Source organism: Onychomys torridus, chromosome 4 (genome assembly GCF_903995425.1).
Source record: "Onychomys torridus chromosome 4, mOncTor1.1, whole genome shotgun sequence".
Classification (NCBI taxonomy): Eukaryota; Metazoa; Chordata; class Mammalia; order Rodentia; family Cricetidae; genus Onychomys; species Onychomys torridus.
In genome coordinates this window covers 87216436-87231880 of record NC_050446.1, presented here as the reverse complement: position 1 = coordinate 87231880, position 15445 = coordinate 87216436, and the positions used below count along the sequence as shown (strand labels likewise).

General features: G+C 40.2%; 1 protein-coding gene across 1 annotated transcript in view; it reads left to right on the top strand.

Moving 5' to 3' along the window:
• The window catches only part of Ryr3 (ryanodine receptor 3), a 521956-nt gene that overhangs the window by 214863 nt on the left and 291648 nt on the right, over window positions 1–15445 (top strand). Inside the window, 2 exon segments of the mRNA XM_036183838.1 lie at window positions 11659–11733; window positions 14544–14622. Of these exon segments, the coding sequence (XP_036039731.1) occupies window positions 11659–11733; window positions 14544–14622 (154 nt within the window).

The following is a 15445-nucleotide window of genomic DNA, read 5'->3' as shown; positions in this document are numbered from 1 at the left end:
GTGTCATAGCTGCCATCCTGGCAGCCCACTTTCCCCATGGCAGGGATGCTCAAAGAAAAGAGTGATACCATCTCAGAAAAGCCACCCCCAAGCAGCCACCTGCTCACCCTTGGTGGAGGATACACAGCTTCCTGCTTCAGGTGCAGAGCTTATCACATCTCAGGCCTAGCAGGGACTGCAATGCCATTTCCAGCCACAGTAGCTCAAGAAAGAGCACAGGGAAATGCCTGCATAAATCTACAGCAATGCTCAGAAGTCAAACACTTCTGTCAGCTTTGGGAGTTGAGCCCACGGCTTCGTATGCAGTAAGTGTATGCTCTATCACCATGCTTTCACTAGCCAAAACTTGCTCTTGAAGATTTGGAGGGAAGAAGGTTCCTTGGTCGTCTTTAGCCATACCATTGGGGTTGAAAAGTACAACACCCTTAGTATCTGTGCTACTGGTGTTGTAGTTAAGAAATGGTCTCCTGTGCCACTATACTCAAGACTACTTCCTATTTTTTCTATCATGTTCAGTGTAACTGGATTTATGTTGAGGCCTTTGATCCACTTGGACTTGAGTTTTGTGTGTGGCAATAGATATGGATCTATTTGCAATCTTCTATATGTTAACATCCAGTTATGCCAGCACCATTTGTTGAAGATGCTTTCCTTTGTCCATTGTAGAGTTTTGGCTTCTTTGTCAAAAATCAGGTATTTATAGGTGTATAGATTAATGTCAGGGTCTTCAATTTGATTCCATTGGTCAACATGTTGGTTTTTATGCCAGTACAAGCTGTTTTTATTACTGTAGCTCTATAGTAGAACTTAAGGTCAGGGATGGTGATGCCTCCAGAAGCACATGAGCTGGCTTTTTGGAGCCCAGTACCTTTGGTAGGACACCTTGCACAGCCTTGATGCTGGGGGAGGGGCTTGGACCTGCCTCTACTGAATGTACCAGACTCTACTGACTCCCCATGTGAGGCCTGACCTTGTTGGAAAAGGGAATATGTGATGGGTTGGGGGGAAGGTGGGAGGGATGGGAGGAGGAAAGATGGGGGGATATGTGGTTGGTATGTAAAATGACTAAAAATTTCCTTAGTAAAAAAATTTTTAAAAGAGTACAACACCCAGGAACTCTTCTTTTACAGGAAGAGCATTTTATTTCAGAGAAAGAACCAACTTTGTCTCCACAGCAGCAGTACTAGTCTCTAAATGACCCAAGCCAATTTATCCTGACCCAATGGACCACATCCGAGTATAGTAGACACCAGGAAGGCATCCTGGAAGAGCCTACCTCACACTGTGTGTGTTTCTGTACCCAATGACAAGTGTACTTTGGAAAGAAATGAGCCAGTTACTTTCATATTAGAATATTTTCCCCTTTTCTTTCACAACCATATTTCATGGCAATAATGACCCAGAAGTCTCAGTTTCTTAAATTAGACTCTAGCCTTTGACTCTATTGTCCTAGAATACTTTCATCAGATTATAAAATTAATGAGATGAACTAAATGCTTGAACCACTTCTCATCCAGGAGAAATCATCCTAGCTACTCCTAAAAGGAAAGGTTGGCTGAGTTCAATAAATCAGAAAGCAGGAGAATGGTGAATGTGGCATATATTGGCAAGCATGAGTCTGGGAATATTGTTGAATTTGTTTAGCAGTGAAATGCATTTATTTAAAAAAAAATAAAGGAGGTCATAGGAAAACAGCCTCTCTGCACTGTCTTCAGGGCCTTTTCTGTGCTGTGATATAAAGTGACAGTGAGAGGACAGCCCTGGATGTGGCAGGTGAGGTTCCCTGGGATCACAGTCACCCTGCTGCCCTGGGGACAACAGCTTAGAAGCAGATGGAGTAGTGATGACCACCATAGACCTTCTGCCACTATATGCAACATTCATTTTAACTCAAGGTGGATTGTATCCTCAGAGTTCCTCAACATCAGCTGACTTCAAGTGAGAGCGCCATAAACACTGGATTCAGGAAACTGGGGCTGCTGAGTGCTGTACCTTTTTCCTCTTTTCAGAACTTCCTGAAAATTCTGTCTTGTAATTTGGGTTTTAATTGATATCCCAAGAGGCTCTGGAAGATACCCAGAATGTGAAGACCTTCTCTCAAGTAGATTTGTCTAAAGAGTTAGTACTGCCAGGCAGTGGTGGCTCATGCCTTTAATCCCAGCCTCATGAGGCAGAGACAGGATCTCTCTGAGTTTTAGGCCAGCCTGGTCTATAGAGCGAGTTCCAGGACAGGCTCCAAAGCTACACAGAGAAACCATGTTTCAAAAATAACAACAACAAAAAAGAGTTAGTACTGCTCATCTTAGCTGCCCCACATGCATGTGAAGGACTTCTTAGGGAGAAAACTCTTTGTGATTCTGTCCCATTGCTTCTGCAGCCAGCATCTCAGGAGTCTGGTTCTGGACTCATAATCAACTGTAATGAGTAGAAAATCAAAGTGTCAAATTACAAGTGGATGCCTTATTCTCATGTCACATTTTAATTCTCCACAGCAAAGAGCTTTAGAGGGAAAGAGGATGTTTCCCCAGCCCAGGAAATACAGGCTTTGGCAGCTACATAGCTGAGCAGTAGGTCTGACCCAAAACAATGGAGAAGAATGTTTAAGTAACTTATTTTTCAATTCCCACAGTTCATGTGGACTTAAGATAGAATTATGATACCTGTAGAATACCTTTTGAATTCCTGTTGTCTCATTTGCCAGCTCTGGCCTAATCATGGGCCATATTAACCTGTGGTTGTGGTCCTCCTGTCCCTGAGATGTGTTGTTTGAATTCCAGTGTGTCTTAACAAAGTCTTTCTTTCACTGGAACTAGAGAAAAAAAAAATGTCCCTATTTATAAGCATTCACAGTCTAAGACCTACCTGAAAAGTCTCATTTGTTCCTTTGATATCCTCAGAGCTGAAGAGGTATTGCCCACCCTTATCTGTCTATCCCTCACAGAAGAGTATCTTGTTGGATTAAAGTCTTGGGAGTTTGGTCAGACTTGGTGGTCCTCAAGCCTGCAGCTATAGTGAAAGACAGATCTGACATCTGCTAACTACATAAGGTAGTCTTGAGAAGCACAGAATTGTGGAGAACCAAGTCCCCAGGGACCAGAGTGAGATCCAAAGAGAGAAAGCTACAGATTCAGAGGTGATAATGGGCTAGGAACCCATGCATGATGTGGACACTCCACAGCAAGTGATCCCCCCACACACAGAATCTGGAGCTGAGACTCAGGAAATGATAAAAATAAGAGTTCAGGTATCTTAAATAGAGACTTCCTCTCTGAGATTTTCTTGTAACTTCAGATTGGAGAACAACACTCTAGAGCCAATGTCTACAAGCACAGAGTAGCAGTGTACCCTGTAGCACGAATCTTAAAAGGTCTTCTTAATAAAACAACCTAGAGCCAGGTATTGGGGTGAATTCTGAAAGATCACAGAGACAAAACAGGCAATAGCTAACCTTACCTCGCCAACTTCTCAGCCGATCCCGTTTATTCAAACTGGAAGGCTCTGAGTTCTCATCCAGAATGAATCTCAGCTGAACTGCTGCTAAAAGCCTAAAAGTTTAGCCAGGCTCTAGTTCCTGGTTCTCATGCCTTGTATATTTTTCTGCTTCCTGCCATCACTTCCTGAGATTAAAGGCATGTATCACCATGCCTGGCTGTTTCCAGTGTGGCTTTGAACTCAGAGAGATCCATATTGATCTCTGCCTTCCAAATGCTAGGATTAAAGTGTGTGTGCCACCATTTTCTGGCCTTTATATCTTTTGGCTGTTCTGTTCTCTGACCCCAGATAAGTTTATTAGGGTTCACAATATATTGGGGAGCATAGTATCACCACATTACCCCATTCTGCCTCTCAGATAGACTGAGTCATCCTACTGAGGATCCTGGTAAATAAACTGCACCCTTGAGCAACTGAAAGTTTAATGAACAAAGTACATTCATGGAAGTCCATCTCTTTAAATGCATACATCATGATGTCTCCCATACACACATGTATGAATTTTATTGAGATGATGATGTGGTAAGTGTTAAAGAAAGTTTAGAGGGTTGGGGATTTAGCTCAGTGGTAGAGCGCTTGCCTAGCAAGAGCAAGGCCCTGGGTTCGATCCCCAGCTCAAAAAAAAAAAAAAAGAAAGAAAGAAAGAAAGAAAGTTTAGAGCCAGGTAAACTGCAATAGTTCTGCATCCATGCAAATGGCTATTTCACTGTTTTGGTTTGTGTGTGTGTGTGTGTGTGTGTGTGTGTGTGTGTGTGTGTGTGTGTGTACATGCGTGTGTGTGTGTGTGTGCATACATATGTGAATGTTCATGAGTGGGTGAGTACTTGTATGCACATGTGAACATGCATGTTTGTGCGTGCATATTCATGTATGGGTAAATATTTGTATCTGCAGGTATATATGCATGTGTGTACATGTGGATGCCAGTTCATGAGTAGATGAGTAGATGAGTATGTGTGTGCAGGTGTACATACACATGTGTGTGTAAGCACATACACATACACTTGGAAGACAGAGGAAAACCTTGGTGTTGTTCCTCAGATGCTTTCTCCACCATTTATAATTAATTGCCTTATTTCTTATTTCTTGACAAGGACTCTCTCAGTGTACCTGAAGCTCTCCAGGCAGGTTATGCTGATTGTCTAGCAAATCCCAGAACTCCACCTACCTCAGGCTCCCTGCACTGAGATTACAAGCATTCCATGCCACACCCAGCATGTTTTATGTGGATTCTGGATATCATACTAGGTCTTTGTGCTTGCAAAGCAAGCATTTGGCTGACTAAGCCATCTTCAGTGTCCATATTTCACTTTTACAGATTTTCTTATCATCCTTGTGTATATACAAGTAGTGGCTGAAGGTGCTTTGCATTCTGTACCTTGTCACAACAATGTATCATAAACATTTTCTGTTTCTACCTACCCCTGGTGATTTCAGCCTTTAATGGTTGCAGGCTAGAACATCCAAAAGAATTCATGTGATTTAATAGATAGTATTTCGGTTGCATATTTATATTCTTGCCAGGTTTCCTTTTGTTTGATTGTGACCATTACAAGGCCCTTGCCATAGCTATGTGCATACGTTCTTGCTCCTTTTGAATTATTCCCAGAAGTAAAATTACTATAGCAAGGGTTATGGACTTCTTTATGGCTCATTTTATATACTAGCATATTGCCTTGCAAAAGGGCTATACTGGGTACCACCTTACACAGGCTTGCATCAGCTAAACTACAGTTCACACAGTATTTTCCCTTCTATTTTGATGCATTTTGTAGATATAAACTGATATAGCCAAGATCATGTAATTGCAATTTCTTTCATTCCTAAAAGAAATAAAAATGTTTCCATATGTTTTCATTTATTCTGATAGCTATCATTTATTCATAGCTTTTGCCTACTTTTTTAGTTGAGGCTTGGTTTTCTGCCACATTTCAATTAGACAAGAACCCCTTTGTCATTGTGATACAAGGTCTTTATGTGGTCTATTAAGTGTTTCAGTTTCCATTTTTCTGGTTTGGGTACAGTCATGTCTCCTTTTTGTTTCCTTTGAATGCCTGTTCTACTTGAGAGCATCAGCAAAGGATGTAGACTATTGTATTACATGCTAGTTGTTCTGTAATTTAATTTTAAAGTAGAATATTTAATTCTCCTAGTACCCATGGTCTGATGTTCTTATCCTTTCACTGGCTGATGCTGAATGTCTCTGACTTGCTAGCCACGTACAGGAGACATGACTTAATCCTGCCTCTCTTCTGTACAGGAACTGCCTCCTTATAGACTATGATTCATGCTGTCAGATCTTTATGAACTGCTTGTGCCTGCCATACGCTTCTTCTTGAATCTGGTACAGAGTGAATTATACAATTTTGCTTAAAAGTATTTTGTAAAAGTTCTTTTTCAGAAAAAAAGTTCCTTTTCAGAAACAAACTTTCTTATTGTTCATATTTCAGCACTAATTTCATTAACAATTTTGTTGAACTCCAAACTACCTCTTAATTGAAACCACACAGAATCTGTAAGTGAAATTTAAGGGATTAAACAATTCACAAATTTTACTTTTCCCATTAGGTGTACCAAAGTATACATACCTTTCCATTTCATCAGTTCTGAAATTTTATCCAATAATTTCTCTTATTTCTCCTTAAAGGTTCTACTCACCTAAGTAGACTATAAAAATCTTAATAATTTATAACAGTCATGAGTTGAGCCTTTCGTGGTGAAATAGCTGAACTAGCTGACTCTGCTAGGTTACCTGCTTTAGCTTATTCCTGCTTTTTCATTTTGAATATTTAGCTTATTCACTCTCATTGTCCTGTGATTAAAAGGCACCATTATTATTTGGCTCTCCTGTATCTAGTGAAATTCCTACCTCCCGTACTGTGCAAAAGCCTCTACTGTATCCTACAGTCTTCTAGAGAGATGTTTTCTCTCTTTTGCAGCCTGAGTGGTACCAAAGAGAGATGTAGGATAATCAAGGAAGAGAAAATCAAAGCAGGAACATCCAGAAACAGCTACACACTACAAGGTCTTCTGGGATCATAGCCCTCAGAGTGTGGCGGGTCACATTAGATTCATCAGGGAGCCATCCTGGGGTCTTGGAATGCTTCTTAGGGCATAGGAGCCCCCAGTGTGGAAATGAGCATTTCAGACCACAGGACAAGTCAGTTTAGAGATATAGCAGTCTTGACATATTGGTATCTGGCTAGAAGGTAAGCCTCCATAGCTGTGATTTCTGGTCTACCTTCATGAAAGTCATTGTTCTCTGGAAGCTACAAAAACAAATGTCAATAATGAAAATTAATCTTGAAATTATAGGTGAGATGATTGAAATGAGCGTCTTGTGACATACTCTTACTCTAGACATAGAACCAGGACCCTTTAACAGCTTTTCCCTGTTGTACCCCCACAATATAAGGTGACTCTAAGAGTATCCTTCCTCCAGTGATGACATTCAAGGACACTCATGGCAGGGATAGGACTACCACCCAAAGAAAGTCTCACAGCCTTGAGATGTGAACACCTCCCCACAAACAGCCATGTGTATCTCTTATGTAAGATGTGACTCTTTCCTGAGATGCTTACTAGTCCAGGGTTCATATTGAAAGAGGTAGCAGAATTTGTTCTTAGCCCCAAGTTTAGATTCCAACCCAAATGTTCAAGGCAACTGTGAGAAGCTTGTTGAGTTGTCTATGCCTCTTCTTTCTGATATGCAAAATGGAGATCCAAGGGCCACATCTACTGATTATTTACTCATTCATTTAGGAAATATTTGGTGAGTGTCTCCAATTCATCTGATTCTCATTGAAATAACAGAGACACAGTATTTTAGTTTGAATATTCATAAAGATTACTATTTTGGGGGAAGGAAGAACAGATACAGAACAAAATTAACTTAGCAATTTACATCAGGTACTAATAAAACAGAAGACCATGATGGAAGAAGCCTATCTTCTGGTAAAGAACGATAATAGGAGATGTCTCTAATGAGATATGTTGGACTAAAAATTAATATAAGGTAGAAGTTGGTTGTGAGAACATTGGAAGTACATTCTGGGGAGAGGGAAACACATGTGCAAAGGCCCTGTAGTAGGAACAAGGTTATCTGAAAAGTACAGAGCAGTCAGTATGGCTAGAGCAGAAGCAATGGGAAATGTGCTTCTGGTAGTTGATGTCAGAGAGGTGTAAGGGAGCCAGCTCAGGTAGAGTAATGTTTGACAACTTAAAATCAGTGAGCAAAATCTAGCCTGTAACCTTTATTTGTACAGTGTGCTAGGGTTAAAATGGTATCCAAACTTTGAACAGATTCCTTTAAAAACTACGTGAGGTGGGACTGGTAATTTTAAGACAGAGGTGACAGAACCTACCATAGTCACTGTGTTGGTGCTCAGAGAAAGATTTCCCATCCTAATGTAGAGAATTAGAATGTACAGTGGGAGCATTGTACTTCTAACTTGATAGCAAGCCACTGAAGGGTTTGTAGCAAGAAAACAAAGATGTGATTTACAGCTTTGGAAAGGGTGGCTCTGGCTGCCACATTAACCTACAACTTACTTAGCAGGCACATTTAGAGTTTGTTACCATAGGATAGATGAGACACAAAGCAGTCTTGGAGACTAGGAGCAGTGGGTGGATGAGTGGTTCCCTGAAGAATGTTTTTAAAGGTAATACCAACCGTTGTTTTAGATTGGATGACAGAAAGGAATGAAGAATGACACCCCTCCAAAGTTTGGCTTGCTCACTCCCTGTCAACCATGTGAAAGAAACCAAATGAGAGAATAATCACTTCTGCCCCCCAGGGCTTGACTCCTCTGTTCATCTACCACTGACTTCCCTTTCTAAGGTACAGTTTTGACTGTGACACCATCCTTTCATAAACTACTACAGTGTTTGCGGCTATTGGACAGTGAACAAGTGAGTCTTGGTCCTGCATAGGCTGACCAGTATGTCTCTGTCCCCAACTTATCCACCTGTCCCTGTCCATGGGCACACAGGGCACTAACTACTAGATAGCTGTGAATGTTCAAGTGTGACTCATACTTCCTACTTCCAGGATACAGTTGACCTGTGTTGGTGTCTCTTTCTTACCATTTGTATGCCAGCAGTCCACAGTTGGTCTGCCTGTTCAATAGAGCCATCCCCTAATACATGCTCCTTACCGTCTTGGTCTATTCAAAACTCTGCTTCACTTCTTCAATATGTATGCTGTTTCTATATGTAACGTGATTTTAGTTTTGTCCGAGTTTCATCTTGCCTGCCACGCTACAGAAAAGGCAATACTGTGGTGCATGGTTAAATACCCTTTGTGAAGTCCAGACTCTGCACTTGGGACCTGTATGACTTTGAGCAAGTTATTTAATCTAAGTGTCAGTTCACATGGCTGTAAAATGGGTGTGATTATGATTGCATCACTAGTTAATATCACATGAGATGTTTCCTGTGTACCACTCTGTGTTATGTACCTACCGTAGGGTTTGAGCTAATTAGATCCCAGCTATATGAGTCCCATGAAAGATGTCTCTGTATCTCTTCCCATTGGTGGCTTGTATAATCACTATGCACACATTAGAAAAATGAGATTAAGATCTGTTGTTAACCCAAGTGTATATAGTATTATCATTATCAACTGTGACACATAAGGCAAGCTACCCTCTTCAGGTACCAAATTCCTCCCATGTGAAATATGACATTCATTGCTACCTTGAAAGATCATCATGGGAATGGACCATGATAGTATGTAAAGCACTTGATGCATGCATAGCATGTGCTCCATAGCAGCAATCAACATTATAATAGTAATAGAAGGCTCCTCTTCTATTCTTGCACCAGAGCCATCTATTCCCCTAACAATAATTCTCAAAATTTTGGCCTTAAACCAGCAGCATCCCTATCACTTAGAGCTTGTTAGAAATGCAGATTCTTGGGCCAGCCCCGGGCCTACCAAAAGTAGGGACCTGGTGATTCTGATATCCCCCTGCATCTACTGTTTTATATGAGAAAGAAGCTAGAATGTGAGGTTCCAAGGGTCGGCAGAGCAAAATTACATTTAATTCCAATGGGCATTTAAATTCCTTTCTTTCTCTGGTGGCATCATAATGAAAGACATGAGGTCCCATCAATGTTTCTAGAAGTATCAGAGGAGAAGAGCAGCCCAAGCCACTCCGGGATACTGCTTAGAGTCAGCAACTCTTGACTCCCATAATTACAGAGCTGGTGGGAACACAGAAGAATTAAAAAAGAGTGGAACCCAGGGTTGATAGCAGGACATCTAATTCAGTCAGTTATTCACCACAGAAGTATGCGTATACAATATAAGCCATTAGAAACATCAGTTAAGTTGTAAGGATACAAGCACATAGGGACAATTCCATTTAGACAGACAAGATGTAAAATGACTTAGTACATCTAATTTTAATGTAAGGTGTTGACACATTTGTAAATACAGCTGAAGTTAGTGCAAATGATTTCATGAAATTTGGAAATATTGTGAAGAGCAGTCTAATCCTACATGATATTAAAATCTGAGAATGCTTAAATATCTCTATAGGAGGGGGTGAGCACAGCCACGTTTATATTTAGTTATCAGCCTCTTTTCAATATATCACATTTGTCTTTTTTTCTCTTTAGACTCATTGTACAACATGGTGGAAAAATCTCTTTGACAGAGCAATTCTGCTAATCCAAACAGAATTGAAATGAAATCACTCATAGCTTATTATCCAGACCTGTTTCTCTCTCCACCACCTGTTTCTTGTCCTCTACATTGCTCGTTGCCATGCCTGGAGGGGACAGAATGGGTAGGAGAAAAGTGCAGACAGTGCCTTGGGCAGCCAGTCCACAACTCTGAAAAGAATGGGATGCATAAAAGATGCTTTTGGACTACAGAAGCAAAATGCTAAAATTCCTCTTGATATTGGTCCAGGAAAGATGGCTTGGGGAGTAGTGTATTTGCTGTGCAGAACTTGAGTTCAGACCCCCCAATACCACATGAAATCCAAGCATTGCAGCATGCACCTGTAATCTCAGCACTAGAAGGAAGAGACAGGAGGTCCCAGAAGGTTTCCACCTAGCTAGTCAACTGGTCAGATTCAAAGAGAGACCCTGTCTTAAAAAATAAGGTGAAAGTAAGTAGAAGGATGACCCATGTCCACATGCACAAGCATGGGCAAGTACACACACACACACACACACACACACACACACACACACACACACACACACACAAATCTTGGTAGGTATCTCAGACTTTGGAGTCTCTTTTGGTCTATGTATGAGGACAGAGCCTGTTAGCAGCAAATGTCTTCTTTTAAAAGAGTGTGTGTTTAAAAAAAAAAATGTGTTACCTGGGGATAGATTAGCATGATGTCAAGAGAATTAGATTGGTACCAAAACAATGTTTTCAATTGTTAATTTTAGCTGACCGTTCTTCATACCCACTTGTAACTGGGAAGTTATGCTTTAGTTATACAACATATGTTGTTCATTTCAGGTGGCTTGATTTCCTTTGGGCCATCTTATCTTCTCTGACCTCCCTCTCTGCTGTTTGAGCAAAATGGATGTGCAGAGGGAGGTGGAGAGGATAGTCACACGGGTCTCTCCATTAAGGGGATTATTTCTGCAGGACTAGTTATTCTTTGAAAGTCTTGGGTTTCAGAGCCATCCTTGGTTGGTGAGATCTGTGTAAAAAGGACCCTTTGAGTTGGATGGGCAGAAAGCCTAAGTGTCCAGAATTGAACAAAAGACTGCAGGACCCAAAGTGCACATTGATGCTTGCCCACCATGTTGCCCTTCTGCATAGACTGTAGTTACTTCACACTTGTTTCTCTCTCATCCCGGATGCTTCTGAGAAGTTCAAAGGAAGGTAAGCAGAGTGTACCTCATTTACATTCTTCCAGTGTAGGACAGCTCTGGGTTTCTGCTCATCCTGGGCAGCAGCCATTTCTGAGGAGAGCAGCAGGCCTTGCTGCCCTCTCCCAAGGATGCCGCATGGCTATGCTCACAAAGTCTTCTTTTGCCCATTGGCTGGACACTTGCTTCATGAATGAATTCTTTGGGAGTTTTGCCATGGTTGTTTTTCTTAGAACCTGCATCCCAAATCGTTCATGTTGCTTTTCTGCCAAAGAAGCCACAGCTGATATGTGCTGACAGTTTTCTTCCTCATTCCCACAGGCAGCACAAGGGGGTGGCCACAGGACCCTGCTCTATGGTCATGCAATTCTCCTGCGGCACTCTTTCAGTGGAATGGTAAGCACATGGAGATGACAGCTTTCACCATTCATGGAAAGGATGAACACTGAAAGCAGTTCAGAATATAACTAATTCAGTCCATTGTTGTCGTCCTACCACTTCCCTCTAATTCCAGGGATTTATGTTTACTGAGTGTGTGTCCTATTCAGTGAGAAAAGAATCATTCCCTTTCTTTAAACTTCACTAAGCCTAACCCCACCAAGGACAGTACATTGGCATTCTAGATACCCAGTAAATATTTCTCAAATGCATAACTAATCAAATGAACTGTGGAATAACTGATTTATTTTGCATACAAATAAAACAAGTCAAATGGGATTTGTGTGACATTTCTCTACTTGTACACAGCTAAAGAAATGGAATGATGTCCAGGGCCTTCGGTCCTGGAACAATTTGAAGGTATTATGCTAACCCAGTGACAGACAGGAAGAAGACAATAGATGAGGCAGTCACAGAAAACTAGCCTAGGCTATACCAATCAGGGATTCAAAACCAAAATACTAGAGTGGTGATAATTCAGCCTCACTTGGGAAGCAAAAGCTTGGAATGAAAAGTATGCAATCTTTAATAAGCATAACTTGCAAAATGCATATACTTCTGATGTTTTGCAAGGAGTTATTGCAAATATTGTGATGTTAATCTAGTATAATATGAGCTGACTGTAATAGTATTTGCTCTCAGCTCCTACACATATAATTCTTGAATGCTATTGGTATAAGGAAGATTATTCATCATTTTCTAGCCCTAATAAAGCTGATACATTAACTGTGCAAACATGAGGGCCTGAGTGCAGACCCCATCACCCGCTGGAGAGGTCATCATGACAGCATGTGATCTTAGCAGTGGGAATGGGAATTACTGATTTTTTTGCACATCTACAGGTTCTCTGAGCAAAGTTCTTCTTGAAGCTTGGACTACCAAATTGTAGCATGATCAGCAGCTACTTCTTAAATAATTGATTTGCTGCAGCAGATTTTGTCTGAGCACTGATGAGAGGTTGACCTTTCAGACCGAACACTTGTCTGCTTTAGTACTTCATGGCAAAAGACAGAACAAAACTGGCCAGCTGTATCTGAGTATTGGGGCAGGTTTGAATGGGGAGACCTTTTCCTGGCAATCTCTGGAAATGAGAGGTGATCACCTTGTAGAACCTGTTGCTTATTGAGAAGGCAAATGAGACCCTAAAGTATGTTTTCCTGCCCAGATATATATAATAAGTAAATCTTGAAATAGTGTGCCTCCCATGGCTCTCAAACTCAGGATAGCAGCCTGGTAGAGAGGGAAAAAAAAGCTCACTCCCAATTAACATAAACGCTACACTGGCTTTTTTTTAAAAAAAAAAAAATAGCTTTGGTATAAAGCCTATGTAATAAAACTTTTTAATGCAACCATTTTCCTCCTGTTTGCAGAGAGCGAGAGGTCTGCCTGTGCTTATTTTCTCCTACTCTAATTCCAACCTACACTGCTGTGCCATCAGCAAGAAGCAAGGAAGAGGCCCTCAGTTTATTTCCTTTATTAAACTGCTTTAAAAATCATTTTCAAAGTTTCACCTGCATATATGTTGTCATAACCCACAAAAAAGGATAGATGTTATTTTGAGAGGTTTAAAAATTCAGGAGTTTAAAAGAAAAAAAAAAAACAACTACTAGCAGTTGACAAGGCAGCATGAACAGGGAAAATCCCGAATGGTCCCATCCCCCAGATCAGTGGTTCTCAACCTGGGGGTCAAATGGCCCTTTCACAGGGGTCACCTAAGATCATAGGAAAACACAGGTATTTACATTATGATTCATAACAGTAGCAAAATTATAGTTATTAAGTGGCAACAAAAATAATTTTATGGTTGGGGCTCACCACACCATGAGGAGCTGTATTAAAGGGTCGCAGTGCTAAGAAGGTTGAGAACCATTGCCCTATGGCTGCTGAGAGAGAGAGAAACTGTCTGCTCAAGGAACAAAGTCCCACATAGGCTATCCAACCTCAAGTGATCAGCCCTGGACACATGGACTCAGTAGATTATATATACGTATGTGAATGTGTGTGCGCATACATATGTATATACGTGTAGCAGAAATAATAGAAGTCATGAGTTTGGGAGGCCATCTGGGAGGAGTTGGGAGGGGAGGGGCCAGAAGTGAAGTGGATGCAGTGCTTATGTATGAAGTTTTCAAGAAAAATGTTAAATTAGAAGAAATGGGGGATTATCTGATTCCCAGCTTCTCCCACCCACCTTACTTATCCAAGCACAATTTTTATTATTATTCCAATATAATTCATTCCAGCCATATGCTACACATTTAAGTTTTGTGTATATGTCAACTATACAAATGTGCTATTTTCTGTGACTTCTTGGCCCAACATCTTATAAAAATAAAGTTATATACTATATGCACATTCTTCATCAGGACTCTTAGTGGTACAATACTCCACAAAACAGGAGAACCAAAGTTGATCTAGCCACTTCTTTACTGCTGGTCATTGATGTTCCATTTGTGTTGTTCTCAAGTTCAAGTTAGTTAAAGGTTTCTCAGAGTGATTTTGAACTGAAGCATATGAAATATTTCAATTTTATTCTATATAGAGTCCTAGACATTACAAGATAATCAGATAAGAATGTCTTTGAGGTTTTACATTTTAAAATAAAAAATATTTTCCAAAAGTATAATGTCCATTAACTTTCCAATGAGGGAGAAGACTGAGCATATTTCATAGTAGCTTTTTTTTTTCAATTAATGGAAAACTAAGTAGTGATGGTACTAGGACCTGATAGAAGGATATGACTCCTAGCATCTGCTCTTGTTCCACAGTATCTAACATGCTTGACCACATCAAGATCCCAGACAGATAAACTTGCCTTTGATGTAGGTCTGCGGGAACACGCCACGGGTAAGTTATCATCCCAAGCTTCAGCCTGTGGGATCTTGTGCTAAGGACTTTTGAGAAAGAAGCTGGATATGTTACTCATTTGGAATTCCACATCAGCAAGGTCAAAAAAGATAATACTGATACAAAAAATTTTTGAGAATGATTCAAGGAAGGATGTGTGAAACATATGAAAACATGGAGTCTAAGGCAGGGAGAGTATGATACCAGAAGCCTGGGTACTGGAAACTGTTTTAATGTCTTACTACTATAAATAGATAGTTTAGTTCATAAGAACTATAGATACTGAGTAGCTGCTAAGAAAACATGTAAAAGTGACTTCATTAGTGCTTTGTAGTGAAATATGAAATAAGATGTCTAGATTAGAGAAGTGGGCCCTTTGTATTCAGCAAACAAGCCATTCCCAAGTCAGTTTCCCTAAGGTCAGCCCTTGATGCCCACTAGCCTCAATTTTGGCATTCCAGTGTATCTCCCATATATTTATTATCGTATATTTTTCTATAAATTTACTTAAGTTTTATCTGTAGTATTTTAAGCAAAAACCTATCTCTGTAAGTAGAGAAATGGTTTTTTGCCATAAAGTATATAACAGCAAAAATGATTATCAAATAGATTGAGAAAATGATAAACAATTGTCAGTATATTAGATCTAACCTTAAAACTTTTGTGATAGAATTAGTTCAAAGAGTTTTTTCTCTTAAATTTCACACTAAATAATCCAATGTCATTTGTCTTCTACAGAGCATCAAATACATTGGAAACCATTTCCATTTTGTGTGTATATATATATATGTATGTGAATAAAGCAATATATATACATATATAC